The following is a 19,001-nucleotide window of genomic DNA, read 5'->3' as shown; positions in this document are numbered from 1 at the left end:
TTGGCTAGATCAATACTGGATCCAACACTGGTGATCCTCTCCTATGGGATCTCTTCTTCCTTTTTCTTCCCTCTTTCTTCAATGCTTCATAAAGCAAAGCCTTCCTCCCAAATTCTCCCCGAACACACTCTGGCTTTTGGGACAGTGCCTGCAGTTTCCAGCATTGCTCAGTGCTGCTGTTGTGGCTCAGTGGGTGCTCAGTTGAGGAGCTGAGTGTCCAAGGTGAGGCTGGGGATCTGACCAACCTGGTCTAGTGGAAGGTGTCTCTTCCCATGGCAAGAGTGTTGGGACAAGAGGATCTTTATGTCCCTTGCAACCCAAGCCATGGCTCTACCCAAACCAGTATGGTTCTATGACTGTAATATGCTACAAAAAGTATCTCCAGTGTAACACTCAAGTATGCTAATAGATATCCATAAGTATAGGCATTATACATATATTACATATGAGACAGATTAGAGATTTTTTTTTAATTTTATATCAAAATTTTACATATTCAGTCTACAAAATGCATAGTTTAGTCAAGGTACACTAGAAGAAAAACATACAAGTGTTTCAGGACATGCCTAATAAAATAGTTATTATTTTTTCTAACTTCTATTTTTTTCTAACTTTCTTTTTTCTTTTCTAACTTTCTAAATTTTCTAACTTTTCATTTTCTATTTCCTGCAGTTTTTTTTCAAATCAAACATACCGTGGCCTAAAGACAATAACAAAACTTTTCTGCCCATTATGTGGAATACCTTACTAGTGCAGACAGCTTTTTTTTTTTTAGTCTGTAGAAAGCTTAGTGCTAGTTTGGGACAAGAACACACATATATAGGACAACAAGAATTGGGGGTGTAAGCCATTATTCAAAAAAATATTTTCTAAAAGTTAATTTTGAGAGTTAGCTCTAGTGAAAGACTCAGGAGCTGCATCTCTACTTAAACTTAAGGCTAAAGATATAATTTCAAATGCTATAGGTTCTGCCTAGGGGCATACAAATTCACCACTGACCTCTTTCTTTGATCCCAATGCTGCCAGTGCTAGGGGAGTTTGGGAGGTGTTGGAACCAGTGGAAGCATTCCTGAAAGATTTTTTTTTTTTTCAAAACCACATCCTTAAATAAGTTTTTATTTTTCAAATTGGTTCCTGATTTTTACTTTCTACCACAGTATCAGGTGGGGGGTTTATATAGCAGTTCTTACTTTATGCCATACACAGTTATAAACACCTAACTCCTGACTATCTGTGCTGGATGCATCACAGCCTCCACTAAAACCAGCTAAGAATAGCAACTCACAAAACATCATTATCTACTTTCAGACATGTTTCTAAATGCTAAAAGTACCAGGTTTAAAAATAATTTTAAGATGCATACATTTCTACATAAAATCATCTTAGAGAATGAAAATAAGAATTTATAGCAAGATTTCTTTCTAAAATTAAAATTTATCAGATCATCTATGTCTGCAAGTACAGCACATCTGCACCTGATAGAGGCAGCATTATGGGGATACCCAGTAAAATGGAAATGTAGTTTATTGTCTGAATAGTAGTAAGCATTAATCTCTGAATAAATAATTAACATCTCTATACTGCCTGACTTCTCTGTATAAAAACTGTCTCAAATGCATACTACTAAAGTATTTCTCTGGTTTTGATATAAACCATTTTTATTTCCATTAAGCCTATTTTTAAATATCTATAAAACAGTTAAAGAAAATTAAAACCAGTACTTATTTATGTGTTGTATATACACAAATCATTGGCAACAGACTAACTCCTAGTAAAGAAACTGGGAAAGCTTCTAAAATATTGAAAATGCAGGACTACAGGAAGCTTAGACTGACATTCACAGAACTTTTGTGTCACTTTTGCACAGGATGTCAGTGTGAAGTATTTAATCCCCACTTTTGGTAATTGAGCTGGCTTCTGTTAGAAACATCCAAGGATGCTATAAAATGTCTAGACAAGCTGTAGTTTAGCTGTATGCACAAATTTTTCTATTACTTCAAGCTTCAAAAAGCTTAGTTTTATTCATATCTATCCAGTAATTTAATTTTTGCTTAAATTTTTGATAACTATATAGTGATAAAAACTACTCTTTCCACATGTAAGTTCCATCACTATTACTTTCCTACAATGTTTTTTTTGTTTAATAATTTCAGTTTTCTTTCATGATCTTGAAAAAGCAATGTAATGCTCTATATTTTAGACTCCCTATATGCAAGACATAGGTAAGCCTATTCATCTTTCAAAGAACTTCAGGATCTGCAGATGCAAATATTTTTTTTAAAAATCAATCATTCTTGCATAAAACTAACCTTCAAATTTTGAGTCTCCAGCAGCCAGGTGAGTCATAAACTCTTTTTTGTGTGTGTGTGTGTATACAAAAATAGGGAAGGAAACATCCTCTCAAGCTCTGCAATGTATCACCAGAAAAATAAAAAAAATCTCTATGACTCTAGAATGGAATTTGAAAAGAACAATTTACCTATAAAACTATATTGACAAATATAACAATTTTTATACCTTATTTTAAAAAAAAAAATCTAAATCATCTCCATCAATTTGTCTTTCTATCTTCTTCTCACAAGTGCAGTTTCCAGGTACATTTGATGTGGCAGAAATGCCACAGTCTCAGGCTACGTAACAAATTACAAAGGCAGATGAAAAAGCAGAATTGGAAGTACAAGAGTGATCATGAGGAATTTTGTTCCTTCATTAGATTTTGCTTCTAGAAGAGCACCTATGCTCAGGTAAAGGCTGGGTTCATTTTAGCATTAGCACATACTGTGTACACATAAGTCAGCAGCATGACAAATTTTGGTCAATAAAATGCTAAATAGCATCTGCACGGATCATGCCAGTCATAATATTCTGGGATTTACTCTTGTATCTCAGAAAGGATCCACAGCTAGGTTCATCTCATGTGGTGTAACTTATGAGAACATGATGGTAACTAAGATTGAACTGAGTCGCCGCTGGGGAGGTTTGAGATCAAAGCTCCACCACGAAAGTCAATATCCCAGGCAGCACTAGCAAATCTGTGAGGGTCATGTCTTCCATGACCAGCACATCTAAGATTTTTGTTGCCAGGTATTGTGGAGACCTATGATTACAAGACACACTTTTCCCAAAAAAGTCACTTCTGCTAGTGAGTTTTTTTCCTCAAACCCCATGAAAGGCTGTTGACTGCTCTGCCTTTCTCCCTTGTCCATGAGACATGCTCTATTTCCCTCTCTTTATTCCTCATGGGGAAAAATACAATATGACCACACCAACAAAGGTGTTCTGGAAATTGTTAAAACAGGCTTTTTTCTCCTACTTATTGGCAGGAAAAATGATGTCATTCTTTAGATATTTGGGAGGCACTAAAGAATGTAGTGATGCATTCCTCTGGAATGAAAATATCTATTCATAGAGTTGTAACAGAGCTACAGGCTTTCTCTGAAGTAATAAATTAACAATAACTGCAATGTTTCTTAAGCCTACCCTTTATATTGTGAACTAACAAATGCTGCAGAAAATCTTTGCATCCTGAAGTATATGAAGAACTTATGACCTGGCTTCTCAGCTTCCCGCTGCACTGGTACTGTACTCCTATGCTTCTATTACGCACAGATTTACAAAACCAGTCTGTTCTCAACAGATGCAGTTTAGCAGCCAAAAATAACCATGAAAAACAATAAAATAAACAAAAAGGAAATTAGAAGGGAGAACAGATGCCAGTCATGACGGCAGTGTCCTGTAATACATATAACACCCGTGAATATGAAGTCCTTCTGCTTAAAAGAAATCTTCAACATACATTCTCAATGCTTCAAGATAAAAATCAGATAAATTTGCTAGCAAAACAAAGAATGTCTGTAATTTCCAGAGGAGGTCAGCATCAGGTTTCACTCTTGACATGGTTTTTATATTCTATATAATCCCCAATCTGAAATTTTGCAGTTCAAATGCACTTTGTATGTATTCAGTCTCTTTACATTACTGTGCAGTGGCATTTCTGAGAGTGGATATAGTTCCTGTAATCAGCAAGCTGCTTCAGGTACAAGTTTGAAGGCCATCGGTGCATCTCTACAAAATTGCGCTCTTCCACTAGAAAAAGAAATAAATTAAATGTATTAAATGTAAGAAATAGATTAAATGTAATATATAGAGCACATGTGCACAGGCTTAAAATGTCTCTAAAATAGATTTTAAAACATTAAAGATATAAATACACCTACAATAGTAAAGATGAATGCTGCCTGTTTTGCATTGAGTTTTGCTAGGGCACAGATGTAAGAGTTACCACACAACATTTCCTTGTTATTAAGTTAGTAACAAACCAGTTGTTTTGAAAAAATGAATACAATACTCTAAGGAGAGCAGAGAGATATTCTTAAAGATGAGCATAATTTATCCCTAGAGCATAGCCATATGTGGTATGCAATGATTTTTCTATGCTGCAGAAATACAAAGCAAAATAGATCAATTCCTGTGCCAGTAGTTTGTCTCAAGATCAGTAGAGAAAGCAAGGAGGAGTGCAGCTAAGAATTCAGGAAGACGTTAATCTCTGGTTGCATGTGGTTTTTATCACTGACAAAGTTACAGAAGAGTCTTTTACCTGTATTATTCAGATTAATCCCTTTTGCTTTTGCAGAAAGACGCATTTTTAACCCCCTAAGCCCAGACCTTCCAGAGTCAGCTTGCAGCCATTTTTCCTCATTCCTTGAGACCAAGGCACAGCAGAGAGGCCCACAGCCTGGGGAGCCTGAGGGCAGGCAAACTGCACTCAGCTGGACACAAGGGAGGGCTTCATTCTTCAGGAGAATATCCTGCTCATCAAATCTGATTTCCTCTATGGCAAGGTAACCCACCTAGTTGATCAAGGGAAGCCAGTTGAACTAATGGTTTTGGATGTCAGTAAAGCTTTTGACACTGTTTTTCACAGGATCCTTGTGAACAAAATGTCCAGCCCACAGGTGGATAAACACATCATGTGAAGGGTGAGCAACTGTCTCACAGGTCAGGCACAGAGCTACAGTGACTGGGGTGACATCAGATTGGTGACCTGTCACTAGCGGGGTTCCAAAGGCCTCCACCCTTGGCCCTGTGCTCTTCAGCATCTTCAGAAATTACCTGGATGGAGGACTGAAAAGGACACTGAGCAAGATTGCAGATGCTACAAATCCGGGACAAGTGGTTGACTTCCTCCTGCAGGGAGACGCTGCAGAGAAGCCTCCACGCATTATAAAGTCAGAAAGGGAAAATGCTGGACTCTGCACCTGGGATGGGGAAACCCTGGATGTATTGACAGACTGATGAATGAGATGATGGAGAGCAGTGCCCTGGAAAGGGATCTGGGGGTCCTGGTCAAGGGCAAATTGAACATGAGTCAGCAGTGTCCTGGCAGCCAGGAGGGACATCCCTGTTGTGGGGGCACCAGGCCCAGCATTACCAACCAGGCAAGGAATGGGATTGTCCTGCTCTGCACTGGGATGGCCCTGCCTTAAGTCCCGGGGCAGATTTGGGCACTACATCATAAGAATGATATTAAACTATTAGAAAGTGTCCTAAGGAAGACAGTAAAGGGCCTTGAGTGGAAGCTGTGTGAGGAGTGTTTGAGGGCACTTGATCTGCTCAGCCTGGAGGAGACTAAGGGAGACCTCAGAGGGGTCTGCAACTTCCTTTTGAGGGGAAGAAGAGGCACAGAGGGGAAAAGGAGGGGCAGACACTGATCTTTTCTTGGTGTGACCAGTGACAGGATAAACAGGTAAGGACTGAACTTGTGTTGGGGAGGTTTAGGCTGCATTAGAAAAAGGTTCTTCCCCCAGTGTATGTTTGGGCACTGGAACAATCTCCCCAGGGCAGTGGTCTCAGCACCAGCCTGACAGAGTTCATGAAAATTTTGGACAATACTCTCATGGTGCGACTCTTGGGCATGGTGCTGTGTAGGGCCAGGAGTTGCACTCAGCAATTCCTTGTGTGTTCTTCCAACTCAGCTGATTCTGTGATTCTGTGAAGGTCTCAGGTCTTGGAAAGCCATTGGAGAGCCACTGCCTGTTGCTGTGTTGCTGTCCTGAACCTCAAGGTGATGAGGTGTCATGGGTCAAAGAGGCGTATCCAAGTCAAAGAGATGCACCCCTCATCAGGGTGAAGGAAAATCACACAGGCAATGAACAAAACTTTCCTAGTTATGCCACCAGAAGCAAATACAAATGCTTGGAAAAAATAAATATCATGACCCTGGAAGAGGTTGGATTTATTTACTTGAATGAACCATAGTTTTTTCATTTTATGATATCTGCTGGAGTGTACTGTAAGAATACTGTTTTCTTCAAGGAAAACCCTAGCACTTTAAGAAGTATCAAAAATTACCCATTACCTTGATTTAAATTATCAAGATAAAATTAAGGGGTTGGCATACAATGACCAAACTCATTCCAGCAAATTTAGTTATGGGTGGCAACCTGTCCATCCCAATAGGAACCAAAAGAATGGTGATACAGTTCTGGCTATGTCATGTTGTGTGCTGATTCCACAGGAGGGTGGTAAAACATTCTGATGGAATAGCCTAAAGAAACACTAACTATTTTCTCATGCAAAAAAGGTATTGTCCAGACCATCACTTTTCACCTCAGCAAAACAGAAAACCATTTTTCTCTTCAAAATTAATAGAAAAATACCTGATAATTCTTGAAATTCGGGCTTTTGACTGAATATGAGGTAGTTAGTGGCAATAAAATGAAGAAGCCAAGTTGAAAGGCAATCAGAATTGTGAAACTGTGGGAAGAAAGAAAAGACAAAAAAAACCACTTAACGCTATCATGTCTAAAATATAACCACATCTTACATGTCAAAATATTTCAGGTTTCCATTGTTAAGCTATTTATTAAATAAAGTTTTGACTGTGGAAGATAATACAGGAAAAGTCATTTAATGGTAATATGTAAACAGGTGGACACCAAAGAAAAAATTATGAAAGACCCTCTCCCAGAGGTAGAAAAAAACCCTGAGGAATCATGAATCTTGGAAATTTTGTCATGTACACAGAGAAAGAGCTTCACAGAAATGGAGGGAAGGAATGTGGCATGTTGGTTTTATTATCTCCTCTTTCTGCAGAAAATCCTATTTGATTAAGCCAATATCCTGCAATCTAGTTTTTGTTTTACTCTTCTGTTTTCCAACCATGTTGTTATTGTCTCTCTTTTTTTCAGCCTCTAATGTTTCCTCTGCATGCTTTTATGCATTCCTGTCTATATTTTGTCCAGCTGGAACTTATCACCTGCATACCACATAATTTTCTTTTTTGACTAAAAGTGGAACAAATACATCTTTACTTGCCTAAAACATATCTTTTCTGGAGGAAGCTGTAGTTAAGCTGAATTACTGCAGTCTATCCATGACTAGAGGGTCTGGAGCCCAGATCTTATGGGGAGCAGCTGAAGGAGGTGGGGCTTTTTATCCTGGAAAAAAAAAAAAAAAAAAAAAAAAGAGGGTCTGGGGGACCTTATCATTCTCTACAGCTCCCTGAAAGGAGATTGTGGGCAGGTGGGGGTTGGTCTCTGCTCCCAGATAAAAAGTGACAGGACAAGAGGAAATGGCCTCAGGTTGTGCCAAGGAGATTTAGGTTGAATAGTAGTAAAAATTTCTTTGTGGCAAAGGTTGGCAAACTCTGGAGCAGGCTTCCTGCGGTACAATGGTAGAGGCAATGCTCTGATTCTGTGACTGCACATTCGGCAATTAAAGCTGAAGGATTTCTGCTGGTCAGCCTTATGTCACTAGTTATCCCTAATAAACACGTTTTATACCAACATGTTTCCTTGGGAACAGGAATTCTGTAAAGATTTTTAAAATCTTAAAAAGCAAACAACTTATTAAAGTCAACATGTATGTTCTCATTTGGTATATAGAATAAGTACCTTAGCTTTTTTGAGCAAGCTAACAATACTGAGGCTTGTGGAAGCCAGTTCCCTGCTAGGCATGCTCTGAAGCTGCGTGATGATGTAAAGTTCACAAATATGCCGGAGTCTCATTACTTGGTACATCTCTGCACAGATCAGTAGAGACATTGCTTGGAGAATACTGGCTGAAAAACAAGAAGACACAAGTTACATGTATTTTACTTTCTTGACAAGATGATCAAAGCTACTTTTCACCAAGTTGTCTTTTAAATACCTAAGAACAAACACAAAATCAGACTGCTGTGATCACCTTTTCATTATTATAAATTTTTGTTTGCTGTATCATCTTATTTTTCCAGAAAAGCTATTCGAATTAGAAGAAAAACTTGTTTAGAACTTTTTGGTAGGTGGGTGTAAAGAATTGCTGTCAATATTGAAGATCTTCTTGAAGATAATGAGTCAAGTGCTGCTGATCTATTTAGAGTAAGTGATAATTAATAAGTGGATTTAGCTAGGTTCTCTTTCAGAAAAGCACTTTTATGATATAATACAGCCAAAAAGTCCAAAGACAAAAAAAAGGGTCACCTTTTTTCCTAAAACACAGCATGGTGGTTGCATTTTTAAACTGATAAACAAGGAAAAGTTAAGTGGAGTGAAAAAAGAAACATGGAATATCTAACGATAAGGTAGAATAATTATTTCAAAAGAAAACAAAAGCAAAAATACATATGACATCATTTATTCATTATATCAAGGAAAAATTAGCTGTGCTTAAATCATGTTTTAGATTTAGTATGCAGATTTTCTTCTCATAAAAAAATGTGGATACATAAAGAATATTTTATATTTTAATTTAAAGAATATTTTAGCTCAATTTTTCTTGCCAAACACTCCTGTTGACATATTTTTTCTGGGTTTACACACACATAAGGTAACCATGTGTATAAATAAGGTATTCCTGCATTTTAACCTTTTTTATAATAAATTCAGCGGTATGGGTGTTAAAGAAATGACAACTTTTGAACGAAACACAGAATCCAGATTAGAAAGCAGTATTACTGTAATGTAAAAAGAAAATTCCAAATATTATAATGGATCAGAAATTAAATTGCAACTTCTTTGAGTCTTGTCTTCTTTATGAGCACAAAGCAAATACGTAATTTTATTAGAAATATTGCTTCTATTTTACTTGTATAAGACAAATTTCTTTTTTTGTTGCACAATACAAAAAAAAAAATCCTCTTTCTCGAGACACTGCACATTCAAATATTAGTATTTTTCAATTAAATAGATGCTGCTACATTACACCCTATCAGTGGGCTGCTGTGGAAAAATGAGTCACAGATATAGAATTGTATTTTACAGATTCCTTACCTGGGCAGCAGGAGTCAGTGTAAAGGTACTCTAGGAAGGACAGGAAAGTGTCTTTGGAAACCCCGTACACCGGAACCAGAATGCTATTTGCTTCTAGATAATTACCATTAAACATAGCTGCCATAACCTCACAACGGGCTACCAGAACTGCCCTGTGGGCTGGTACAGTTGCATCTGCAGGATGCAAGATAAAAATAAATATACAATGACTTGATATAACACAGAAAGATCTTCATTTTAAAGCTCATTTCTTCTTAAGAGGTGTTTACTCCACTGAACGTGGTTTACGTTTTGACAATGGTTTAAGTGTTGACAATAACTAATACAGTCACTGCATACCAGTTAAGATGAATAATGAATAGTAAAATAAAGCAAAATCAAGAAACAAAGAATTAATTAAACCAAAATGAAATAGACTAAACCAACAGAGAATAGACAGAATCAATCTGTTCACACTAACTGAACCTCCAGCCCACTGCATAAATATTCAGTGCTATGAATTGTTATGCAAATGGTTAATGATTGGACTTGATGATCTTAGGCGTCTTTTCCAATCTGAATGATTCTATGAAGAGTCATTTATATTCATCAATAACCCTACTGGTAATTAATATTTGGAACAGAACAACCACACAAAGCAGAGAAAGGCAAATTTTTCCAGATGAAATTCTATTAAGCTCAGTAACTAAACATAAATTTAACTAGATGAAATATTGTGCCTAAGTGAATTTCCTGAATGGTTGTCTTATGAAAAAAACACTGATGATTTCTTCCAGATATGTATTAATTTTCTATTATATACAAGTGAATCCTTTGCTTTACTCTAGCATTTGGAAGACCTGGAGAGGCCAACAGCTCAGGGTAGAGGCCTTTCAGGCTGCAGCATCCAGCTGGACTAAGCAGTCCAGTTCTGTGTGCAAGGAAATGCCAAGCAAATTCCAGTCAGGACAGCAACCAAACCCAAAATGAGCATTTAGAGTTGCATGTAAATATTTTAATCAAAATTATAGTAAACAGATCAACTGACATACAAGATAAATATACTGTATATACTCACAAGGAAGTTACTGTTTTAATTACAATATTGGCACCTGAGTAATTCTTTGAAGCCTTCTGGCATTTTTTGTCTTTTGATCTATTCCTACCCCCTGTACTTCTACTTTCAAAATGTCTAAGCTGCATGCCATATATCCTGTATGTACTTGTGAATGGACATTTATCTACTAATTAAGAAGTTCAGTCACGTTCTGTATCTTTACACAGAGATGGGTAAATGGGCTCCTTTTTCATGGCTCTTGTACTTCTATAAGCTAGAAAGCTCAAAGCAATGCTAAGCATCCAAGGAATTGCTCAAAAACTTAAAAATTTGTTTGTCTGGTTAAGATTAGGGCCTTCAATTTCTCTTAGTAGTTATTTTTGATACAGTTATTCTGACTGATGAATTAGAGAAAAAGGTTTGAAAGATGTATAAATTATTAGGAAAAACAGTTCATGTTTTATTAGTGGATAAGCATGTTTTTTTTAAAATACTTGTCAACCCATTCAGAGATTTGGGTTTTATTTCTGTAGAATATATAGTGTTCTGATTTCATCAGATTCCAACAAAGATTCTCTCAGCAGTGGGACACTGAGGTAAATCGTACATGTCATCAAACTCAAATCCTATCCTTTCCAAAGGTATTTTTGTGGAATTTTTTTCTGTGTATTAAACAGAACATGTAGAAAGAGTCTGCTTGTCCTTCTGAGCTTATGTTTGAGGAGTTAATGCTTCATGTTTGTCCCTCTGAAAAGAATTAAACAACTATCTAATTCTAGAAGGCCTTTTCAGCATGAAGGCTGAGTATGGACAAATTTAGCTTTTAAAAACCATCTCATTCTTATTCTTACAAAAGCATGCAACACGTTTCTCCCACTGCATCTTTTATTGCAAGGATGAACACATTTAATTTCTGAACAAAAAACTGAATCCTGACACTGCAGCACATGAGGCAGTAAAATGTGGCAGGTGTCAGTGGCACCAGATCTGCAGGTCGCCAAACCCTGGTGGCAAGGACAGCGAAGACAGTCCCTGTCAGCTTCTGGGGAACAAGATGGGTGCTTCCACAGCCAGCACCTGCCTGAGAGGGACAAAATGATGTTAGCCAGGAGTCAATAACCACCATCTTTCATCTTTTCACTGAGGCCAATAAGCACAGAGGTGAAGCCCATGCCTCTCCAAGGTATGATGTTGGGCAGATGCCTTAAGTATGCACTACTGCTTGTGCAGCTGGGAAAAGGAGTGAGATTAAAATACAATACAATACAATGTAATAAAACAAAGTAAAACAAAATGAAAGAATGCAAAATAAAATGGAGTAAACCAAAATAGAATAAAATAGAATAAAAAATAGTATCAATCAGGGAGACACAGTGGGCTATGACAGGGAGAGGCAATTCCTATAGGCGCAGCTCAGACAAACCATGCTGGGAGTGGACACTGCTACATAGCATCCACAGGGACAAGCCTTTCCTGTTTTCCACAGTGGCAGCAAAGCACTCATATTTTCCTAGTTTTGATGCCATAGAACATGGCCACCTCTATATCCCACATTCCTGAAGAAGGGAAAACGGATAAAGGCTGGAGGCCGAGGGAGCAGATGTACAGTACCTTGTATTTTGAAGATTACATCAGCCAGCACAGGTGTGTTAAAGAACAGCCTGAGAGAAGTATTATAGAGCAGTTTTATCTGGTGAGACTTGCAGTCCTTTACAGTGTTTAGCTGAAAAACAAATTGGTAATAAAGCACTGTCATGTGCGACTGCCCACAGAACTAAATATTATGGGAGACCTTTTATATAGGAAAATAAACAACAGCTTCTTGTGTATGCATTCATCTGCAATCATCTTTTATCTGCTAATTTCCTATTCCCTACAGTGCAGCATCTCTGAGGGGTCTCTTGTCACACTTTAGCTCTCTCCTTGGTATTCTTGACCTTCCATGAAACTCCCCCATCCAGTGCTGACAGGCAGGTTGGGCTTCATCAGTTTTCTGTAGTCCAAACTTTTTCATAAATTCCCTGTCCAGACCCAATGCTGCAGCAAAATGAGGTTTGAGGGTTCTGGGGGGAGCAGGGGTGGCACATACATCCATCCCCCACTGCGATGCCGTGTACAGAGGCAAGGCAGCTGAAAATTGTGCGTTTCTTTATACTGCCCTGGAACTGCTTCCATAGAGGCAGGGGGAGCTCACAGACTGAAGCACAGACTCCTCTTACAATAACTTTGTAGTGTCAAGACCCTCCAAAACCCAGTACTCCCAGTTAGTTTTCAGTTTTGGTTTTCTTACCTTAAAAATGTACTCTAAAGCTGCCAAAAGGAGCAACATCAAAATCATGTTGCTAGATTGTGATAAGTGAAATTCAGATTAAGTTGAATTTATGGTTAAAATCTTAAATTTATAAATTTTTTAGTTTTATTATGAAAAATATCAGTTCTTTCTTTTTGGCCTCCAAAGAAAAATTCTTAAATGGGAAATAAGAGTACCCTGAAGGCACAAAAAAAGAATAAAAGAAATGTCAACAGCTCAGGCTCACTATCTTAGAAGTCTTCACGCTCTCCAAGGCCAAATGTAGAAATATTTTAGCTGTGGGTAAGCCAGAGCAGTCAAAAGCTGAAAACATCTAAATAACTTAGTGATCTCTATATTGTATTGTTCAAAGAGAATCTGAGAGGTTTTCCCATCTAAATCAACAGAAATAATTAGAGCAAGTTCTGTATTATCAGGGAATTTATAAGCTCCAAGAGCATATGTCTATAAAAACTAATTCTATGTTTGAACTAATTCTACATTGTGACTTTTTATTAACTTAATAATATGATATACATTACATTTTTTTATTCGGTGTTTTACTTAATTAAATATATTGAGTTCCAGACAACTTTCCACATCACAACATTTCTAGGAGAAATCCAACCCTCTGGATCTACTGCAGAAGCCCTGCTTTTGCCATATGTTCAGGAACAAATCTTTCCTGGGCAGCCTCTATTACATGGGAATTAGCAATCCATAATCATATTGCCAGACAATGTTCAAAGCTGTGAATATGAGTAATCCTTTTAGAATACTTGCTTATGTGATTTTTACCAATTACATTAATTCTGCATGTTACATCCAATCTCTGTGTACATGTCTACAAACTAAAAACATGAAAAAGTGCAGGCTGTGTAAGCCAAAATGACTTTAAAAGAAAGACTGACTAGAAAACTTTGCCTACAAAGCAATTTCTCAGAAACTTAAGTAATTAATGGTGACCCAAGTGAGATAGATGTACCTTCCCTGGAGTTTTCAGGATGCATTTAACTTTCTCAAGCACATGTTCTGTTTTATCTGGATCTTTCAACTTCTTTTTTATGTCCTCTTCCAATCTTTCCCACTGGAAAGCACCTATCACAAAACCAGGGGAGATGGATTATAAATCAGCAAGGCACAGGCCTCAGCATGCAGAGGAAAGATGACATCAACACAAAACACATCCTGCAGAAATGGTAGGGAGTTTGTACATAAATCAGCCAGATCTTTGCTTTTAAGAAGGGCAAGATACAATTTTTGCACATTAAATTTTCATTGTAGTTTTTATGGTGCAACCAAGTACCGATAGACTAGAGAATCTCACTTGCTTTCACACTCAATCTATGAATTCCTCCCTGTTCAGTCACTACATATTACAGGCAGAGATTATATAAAAAAAAAAAAAATCCTTAATGCTTCAACATGTCTGGAAAATTTTTAGCTTATGCCCATGCTGCTGGCTGCATTGTTCAGTAGATGTCTGAACTACAAAAACTTCATGCACAGTTACATTCTCATCCAGTCCTCATAGCTAAAACCAGCACAAAATTTGCAATAGAATTTCTGTTATTCTTGTTTTCTCTGTAAAATTCTGTTATTATTGTTTTTGCACCCATGACTTCACTGATGTGTCTCAAGAGTTTTCTTGGAAAAAATAAGAGAGTAAATACAAGACAGTTTATCTTCATGCACTTTGCTGCAGTCTCAGAGGCACCACAGGGCTTTGTGGTAACTTTCAGTTCTAACCCAGGACAAGAAGGAGACAAAGATAGATCAAGCTCAGTGACAAGCCCAACTCAACACAGCCCCGGAGATTCTCTGCTGTTGAGAGGCTGAATCAGCACCTACAGCACACAGCATCCTCAGCTCAATTAGCTTCCATCTATATCACACTGGCTAAGCATTTATAACCTCATGGGCATTGTGTCACAGTCCTGAAAAGCTGAAAACTTATAATTTGTTCTCTTCTCAGCCTGTACCTCCAGCACCTTCAAGAGACAATGGTCACCTCTCAGAGGCACCAGAAGGCACAATGAGTTTTGCAATGACCCTCAGGCTAGGAGCCTCAGCTGGGACCTAAGCAGAGCTCTGCCTGCAGCTACAGAGTTTCACAGATCCTTGGCTGACATAAAGGAAAGTAAAAAAGGAAAATTAGTGCAGACAAGGCAGTAGACATAAGCTGTAGATGGTAACAGATGAAGATGTTTACAAAGACTGCAAGAAAGGAGGCTCAGGGGTGAACTTGCCTCCCTCTTCAACTGCCAAGAAAGTTGTAGCCAGTTTGGAGACAGTCTCTTCTCCCAGGCAATAAATGACAGAACAAGAGGAAACAGCCTCAAGTTGCACCAGAGGAGGTTTAGATTCAGTATCAGGAAAATTTCTTTGCCTAAAGGGTTGTCAAGCACTGGAACAAGGTGCCCAAGGCAGTGGTGGGATCACCATCCCTGGAGGCACTTCAAAGATATGGTACTTGGGGACAGTTTAAGTGATGGGCTTGGCAGTGATGGGTTAGTGCTTGGATTTGATAATCTTAAAGGTATTTTTCAACCCAAATTACTAAATTATTATACGAATTAAAAATACTGAATTTTTCCATCACCTGATGAAAATCCAGTTTTAATCCCCTATTCTTGTCTCCAATAAATAAGAAAAAAAAATCCATTCAGTGATTTTTTTCAGTGAAAAACTTCATCTGCTCTTTATGTTTGTCCCTATTTTGGAAAGAACTGCCTTTGATGTACAAACTCCAACTGAAAGCTGAAAGATTCTCTGACGGTTGAAAAATATTTTATAAAGAACAAATAGGAATTGGCTACTTCCACAAAAAGACCCCAAATCTTTCTGCTGAGAATTTCTAAGCAACATCTGAAAAGTTAAAAAAGTATCAGTGCCATTTTAATAGCTGGCATTAGATAGTTGGTGTCAGCTGAGGTACAGTCTGTACCAACTGGTAGCAAAACTCATGCAACACCTCAGAGATCTCCACACTCCACTTATCACTGTTTTCTCTTCAGCTGCACTGTTGTAATGCAGTTAGGAAAAATGGTATGACCCAAAAAATGTACACCCAAAAATGTAGAATTGTAAGTTTATTTCCCTTATCTTGTTCTCCCCAGTTCCCCTTATTGGTTGTGTGAATTCCCCCACCCCTTTCCCCCTGTCTTCAAAAAGGAGTGCTTATTGATACCTCTTCTTCTTTCCCTCTTGTAACCTCACCCCGAAGGATCCCAAGAAATAAAGCTGTAACTGCCATCTCAGCAAAGGGAAAGAGCTCGTTTTTAGGCTCTTCTTTGACAAGCTAATTCTATCTCCCCTGTCTCCCTGGCTGCTGCGGGGTGGACAGTGGTAACAGCGAGGCAGGGGACATTAGAAATTAGAGCACTGCACCATACTCAGAATAAAATTACTAGAGTTTTCTTAAGTAACTGCACTCTTGCCCTTGTGTTTAGAACAAGCAACCATTTACAATATTTTAAAAACCTAGGATCTGAAACTTACTCAAACTCCAAATCTTTTGGGGGAAAATTTTGCATGTTATTAATGTTAGCCTATGGACTAATTTAATTTAGGTCCATTAAGTCTGGAATGCAAACTAATTTAGTTTTTGCTAAATACAGATGATGACCTTTTTTCACTGTGCGTAGTAATCACAAGGGATAAAATAGGTGTGGAAAGATGGTGAGACATCATCTCACAACAGCAAAGCCACATTCCTTAGGGTGATGCACATATTCCTTCATCAGACAATAGGAAATGAGCAGCCAGATCTGATATGAATTGAATGAGATACCAGCAGGTACCTGAATAAATGAAGTGGAGGATATCTGGGAGACAAGAGCAGAAGAGAGAATCTTTCACCACCACCCTGACTGGTGGGGCACAGGGTGGGACACCATGGGGATACGAGGGTAAGGGATCCCCCTCCTCCACTGCAAAGAGACTCTGTGCCAGCTGCACAAGGGAGGTGTCATGGGCATCGGATGGGCTCTTCACTCCAAACAGCAGCATGAAGAGGTGGCTGACAGAGCAGAGGATGATCTTGTGAGCCTCCACTGCTATGCTGAGGTCCTCAGGGTAGAAGGCCACATCTACACACTGGCAGCAGCAGAGCAGGTTGTGCAGGTCTGCGTTGTAGTGTGAGGTTTCACCCTTCAGGATCGGCATCTTTTCTGCAAAACAAGTCAGGCTGTAACTTAGGCAAGTGCTAACTACAGGGCAACTGACTTTATCAGGTCAGTTTAATTTTCAGAAGACGTATTCAATAAGAATATTTCTTACATACTGTTTTAATATCTTGAGTAAAATACTCTAAAAATGGAAATACTTAGTACAGTAAATTAAGAAATTCTTAGTTTAATAGTAAGTGTCTGTCCTTTCATGAACCCTCTATAGAAAGTTACACTATAAAGAGACTTTGACTATGTATTCCAAATCTAAGAAGAGGTCTTCTGAGCAAATTCTTAGAACATTAAGAAGAGTGTTCTAAGAAGAGGAAGAAGACACAACTACAGATTTAGAGGTAACTACTTCTCAGTAATTTTTTCACTGAACAAATGCATCAGATGCTCAGAAATCATGAGGTGTGTACTTCTCTCCCTTGCTTTATCTGCAGAAAACAAAAACATTACTTGATGATACTGTAGAATAACAATTCATGCTCTAACAACTTTCTTTTGTAATCTCTCTGTTAAGATTTTATATAAAGCTTTTTTCATGTTTTCATTATTTCATCAGTCCACCAGAAAATCACTCCTATTAGTTATATCTAAAATAAACTAGAAATCCATTGCACTGTTATTTATTGCCATACAATTTTCCCCAAGTAAATTTAACCGTTGCTAAATGACGATGCAACATAACCAGAAGAGCTGACAGTAGATAGCACAGCTCACAGTAAAAATTGTTAGTAAAAAATGTAGCAAAAAATATTAATTGTGCAAAGAAAATGACACACATAAGGAATTATACTAGTGACCAGATATCAATGAGCACCTGGCTGTTCAAGTTGAGGTGGTTGGACTCGATGGCACTTCAGCATCTTTTTCCTTTCCTTCATTTTTTTGGATGACTTCTGATTCAAACTTTGGATCATAAAATATTCCAACTAAGACAAGAAACATATTTTTTTAAAAAAACTTGTTATTTAATAACAACCTAGGCATCAAATTAAGGGGGTATGAAAGGTTCTGTATGCAGGACTAAAGTTACTGACACTATTACCAGTCATCCAAGAGTCCCAAAACTCCTTTATGAGAAGCTCCCATATTTAGATAAAACTAGCACAATTTAAAAGACTATTTATTCAAATGAATGTGGTTAATTCTTGTATATTTAATCTTCCTAGAATTGACAGACATAAGGATATTCAATTTATCAACCTCTTTAGATGCTAATTGGATCTTGGGGTCTCATTCAGCAAGATAAAAGGACAAGAATACAAGTGGAACACTTACTGCAGTTTGTCAGATGGCTTCCCTAAATCTTCCAGCTTAAAACCAGAGCAACCTTGGTACTGCTAATTCTGATAGTATCATAGAACCCTAGAATGGTTTGGTTTGGAAAGTACCTTGGCCACTGAATTCCAATCCCCCTGCCATGGGCAGGGATACTTTCCACTAGACCAGGTGCTCCAAGCCCCATCCAACCCAGCCAAGAAGACTACCAAGGATGGGGCGCTCACAGCTTTCCTGACCATTCTGTTCCAGTGTCTTACCACCCTCACAATGAAGAATTTCTTTCTAATATCTAACTTGAATCATACATTGGTGGCAACTTGACACTTGGTGGAAGGGCCCATAGTGTGCCTCCTCTAGCTCTCTGAAGCCTTCACATCAGTCATGAATCTCCTACATGTTCCATCCTGCTTCCAAAACAGCAGATACTTGCTCACCACTCCTCCAAAGTATTTCTGTACGTAGAAGTCATTAAGAGTGTGCAGTTCAAGGTAAGTGGCTCCAAGTTCCTTAGCAAGCTGAACTCCTTCAGAGGTTGTGACACAGCTCCTCCTGTCTGAAGTGCACAGGGGACAGGTGCAAGGCACTCCTGGGGTAAAAAGTGATGTAAAAAAAACATTTTGACCAAATAATGCAGAATTCTTAGCTTCCTAAATAGTTTTAAAGATGCCTTACTTAGAGGAGAACAAAGAGGGAAATAAACACATAGCAATTTTATTGTAAGAAATCTGTAATTACAAAAGAAACCCAACTTCTTATTAATCAATTCAAAATACTAGTCACTCTACAAATGTCTGCATACATTACATTAGCATTACTTTATTGGTTTTGATAAGGTGGAAAAGTCCATCCAGGTTTCTGGATGCCAGATTCGGCTTTGGCTCAATATCTTTGCTTGCCCAGGTTCTAGCCTGCAAGTGTTATCATTTATGAATGTCACCCTTAAACCTGTTGAATTATTGTGGCCA

At 38.0% G+C, this 19,001-nt stretch overlaps 1 protein-coding gene across 3 annotated transcripts in view; it reads right to left on the bottom strand.

Annotated features, from left to right (window-relative positions):
• Nucleotides 1-566: 566 nt before the first annotated feature.
• The window catches only part of RHOBTB3 (Rho related BTB domain containing 3), a 28,971-nt gene continuing 10,536 nt past the window's right edge, over nt 567-19,001 (bottom strand). Inside the window, exons 4-12 of one of the 3 annotated variants that reach the window (XM_014262507.2) lie at nt 18,471-18,622; nt 17,573-17,684; nt 16,381-16,749; nt 13,563-13,675; nt 11,899-12,010; nt 9,252-9,425; nt 7,896-8,062; nt 6,660-6,756; nt 567-4,086 (exon numbers count right to left, since the gene is read on the bottom strand). In XM_014262507.2, coding sequence (XP_014117982.1) covers nt 3,971-4,086; nt 6,660-6,756; nt 7,896-8,062; nt 9,252-9,425; nt 11,899-12,010; nt 13,563-13,675; nt 16,381-16,749; nt 17,573-17,684; nt 18,471-18,622 — 1,412 coding nt within the window. In that variant the 3' untranslated portion in view covers nt 567-3,970. Of the gene's footprint in view, nt 4,087-6,659; nt 6,757-7,341; nt 7,440-7,895; nt 8,063-9,251; nt 9,426-10,915; nt 11,369-11,898; nt 12,011-13,562; nt 13,676-16,380; nt 16,750-17,572; nt 17,685-18,470; nt 18,623-19,001 lie in introns of those variants that run through there. The other 2 variants (XM_088054521.1, XM_088054522.1) reach the window with 2 other exon arrangements.

Source organism: Pseudopodoces humilis, chromosome 4 (assembly GCF_049639895.1).
Source record: "Pseudopodoces humilis isolate 2021_Gansu_Grassland_sample_001 chromosome 4, ASM4963989v1, whole genome shotgun sequence".
Taxonomy (NCBI): Eukaryota; Metazoa; Chordata; class Aves; order Passeriformes; family Paridae; genus Pseudopodoces; species Pseudopodoces humilis.
This window is presented reverse-complemented; position numbering and strand designations above follow the sequence as displayed.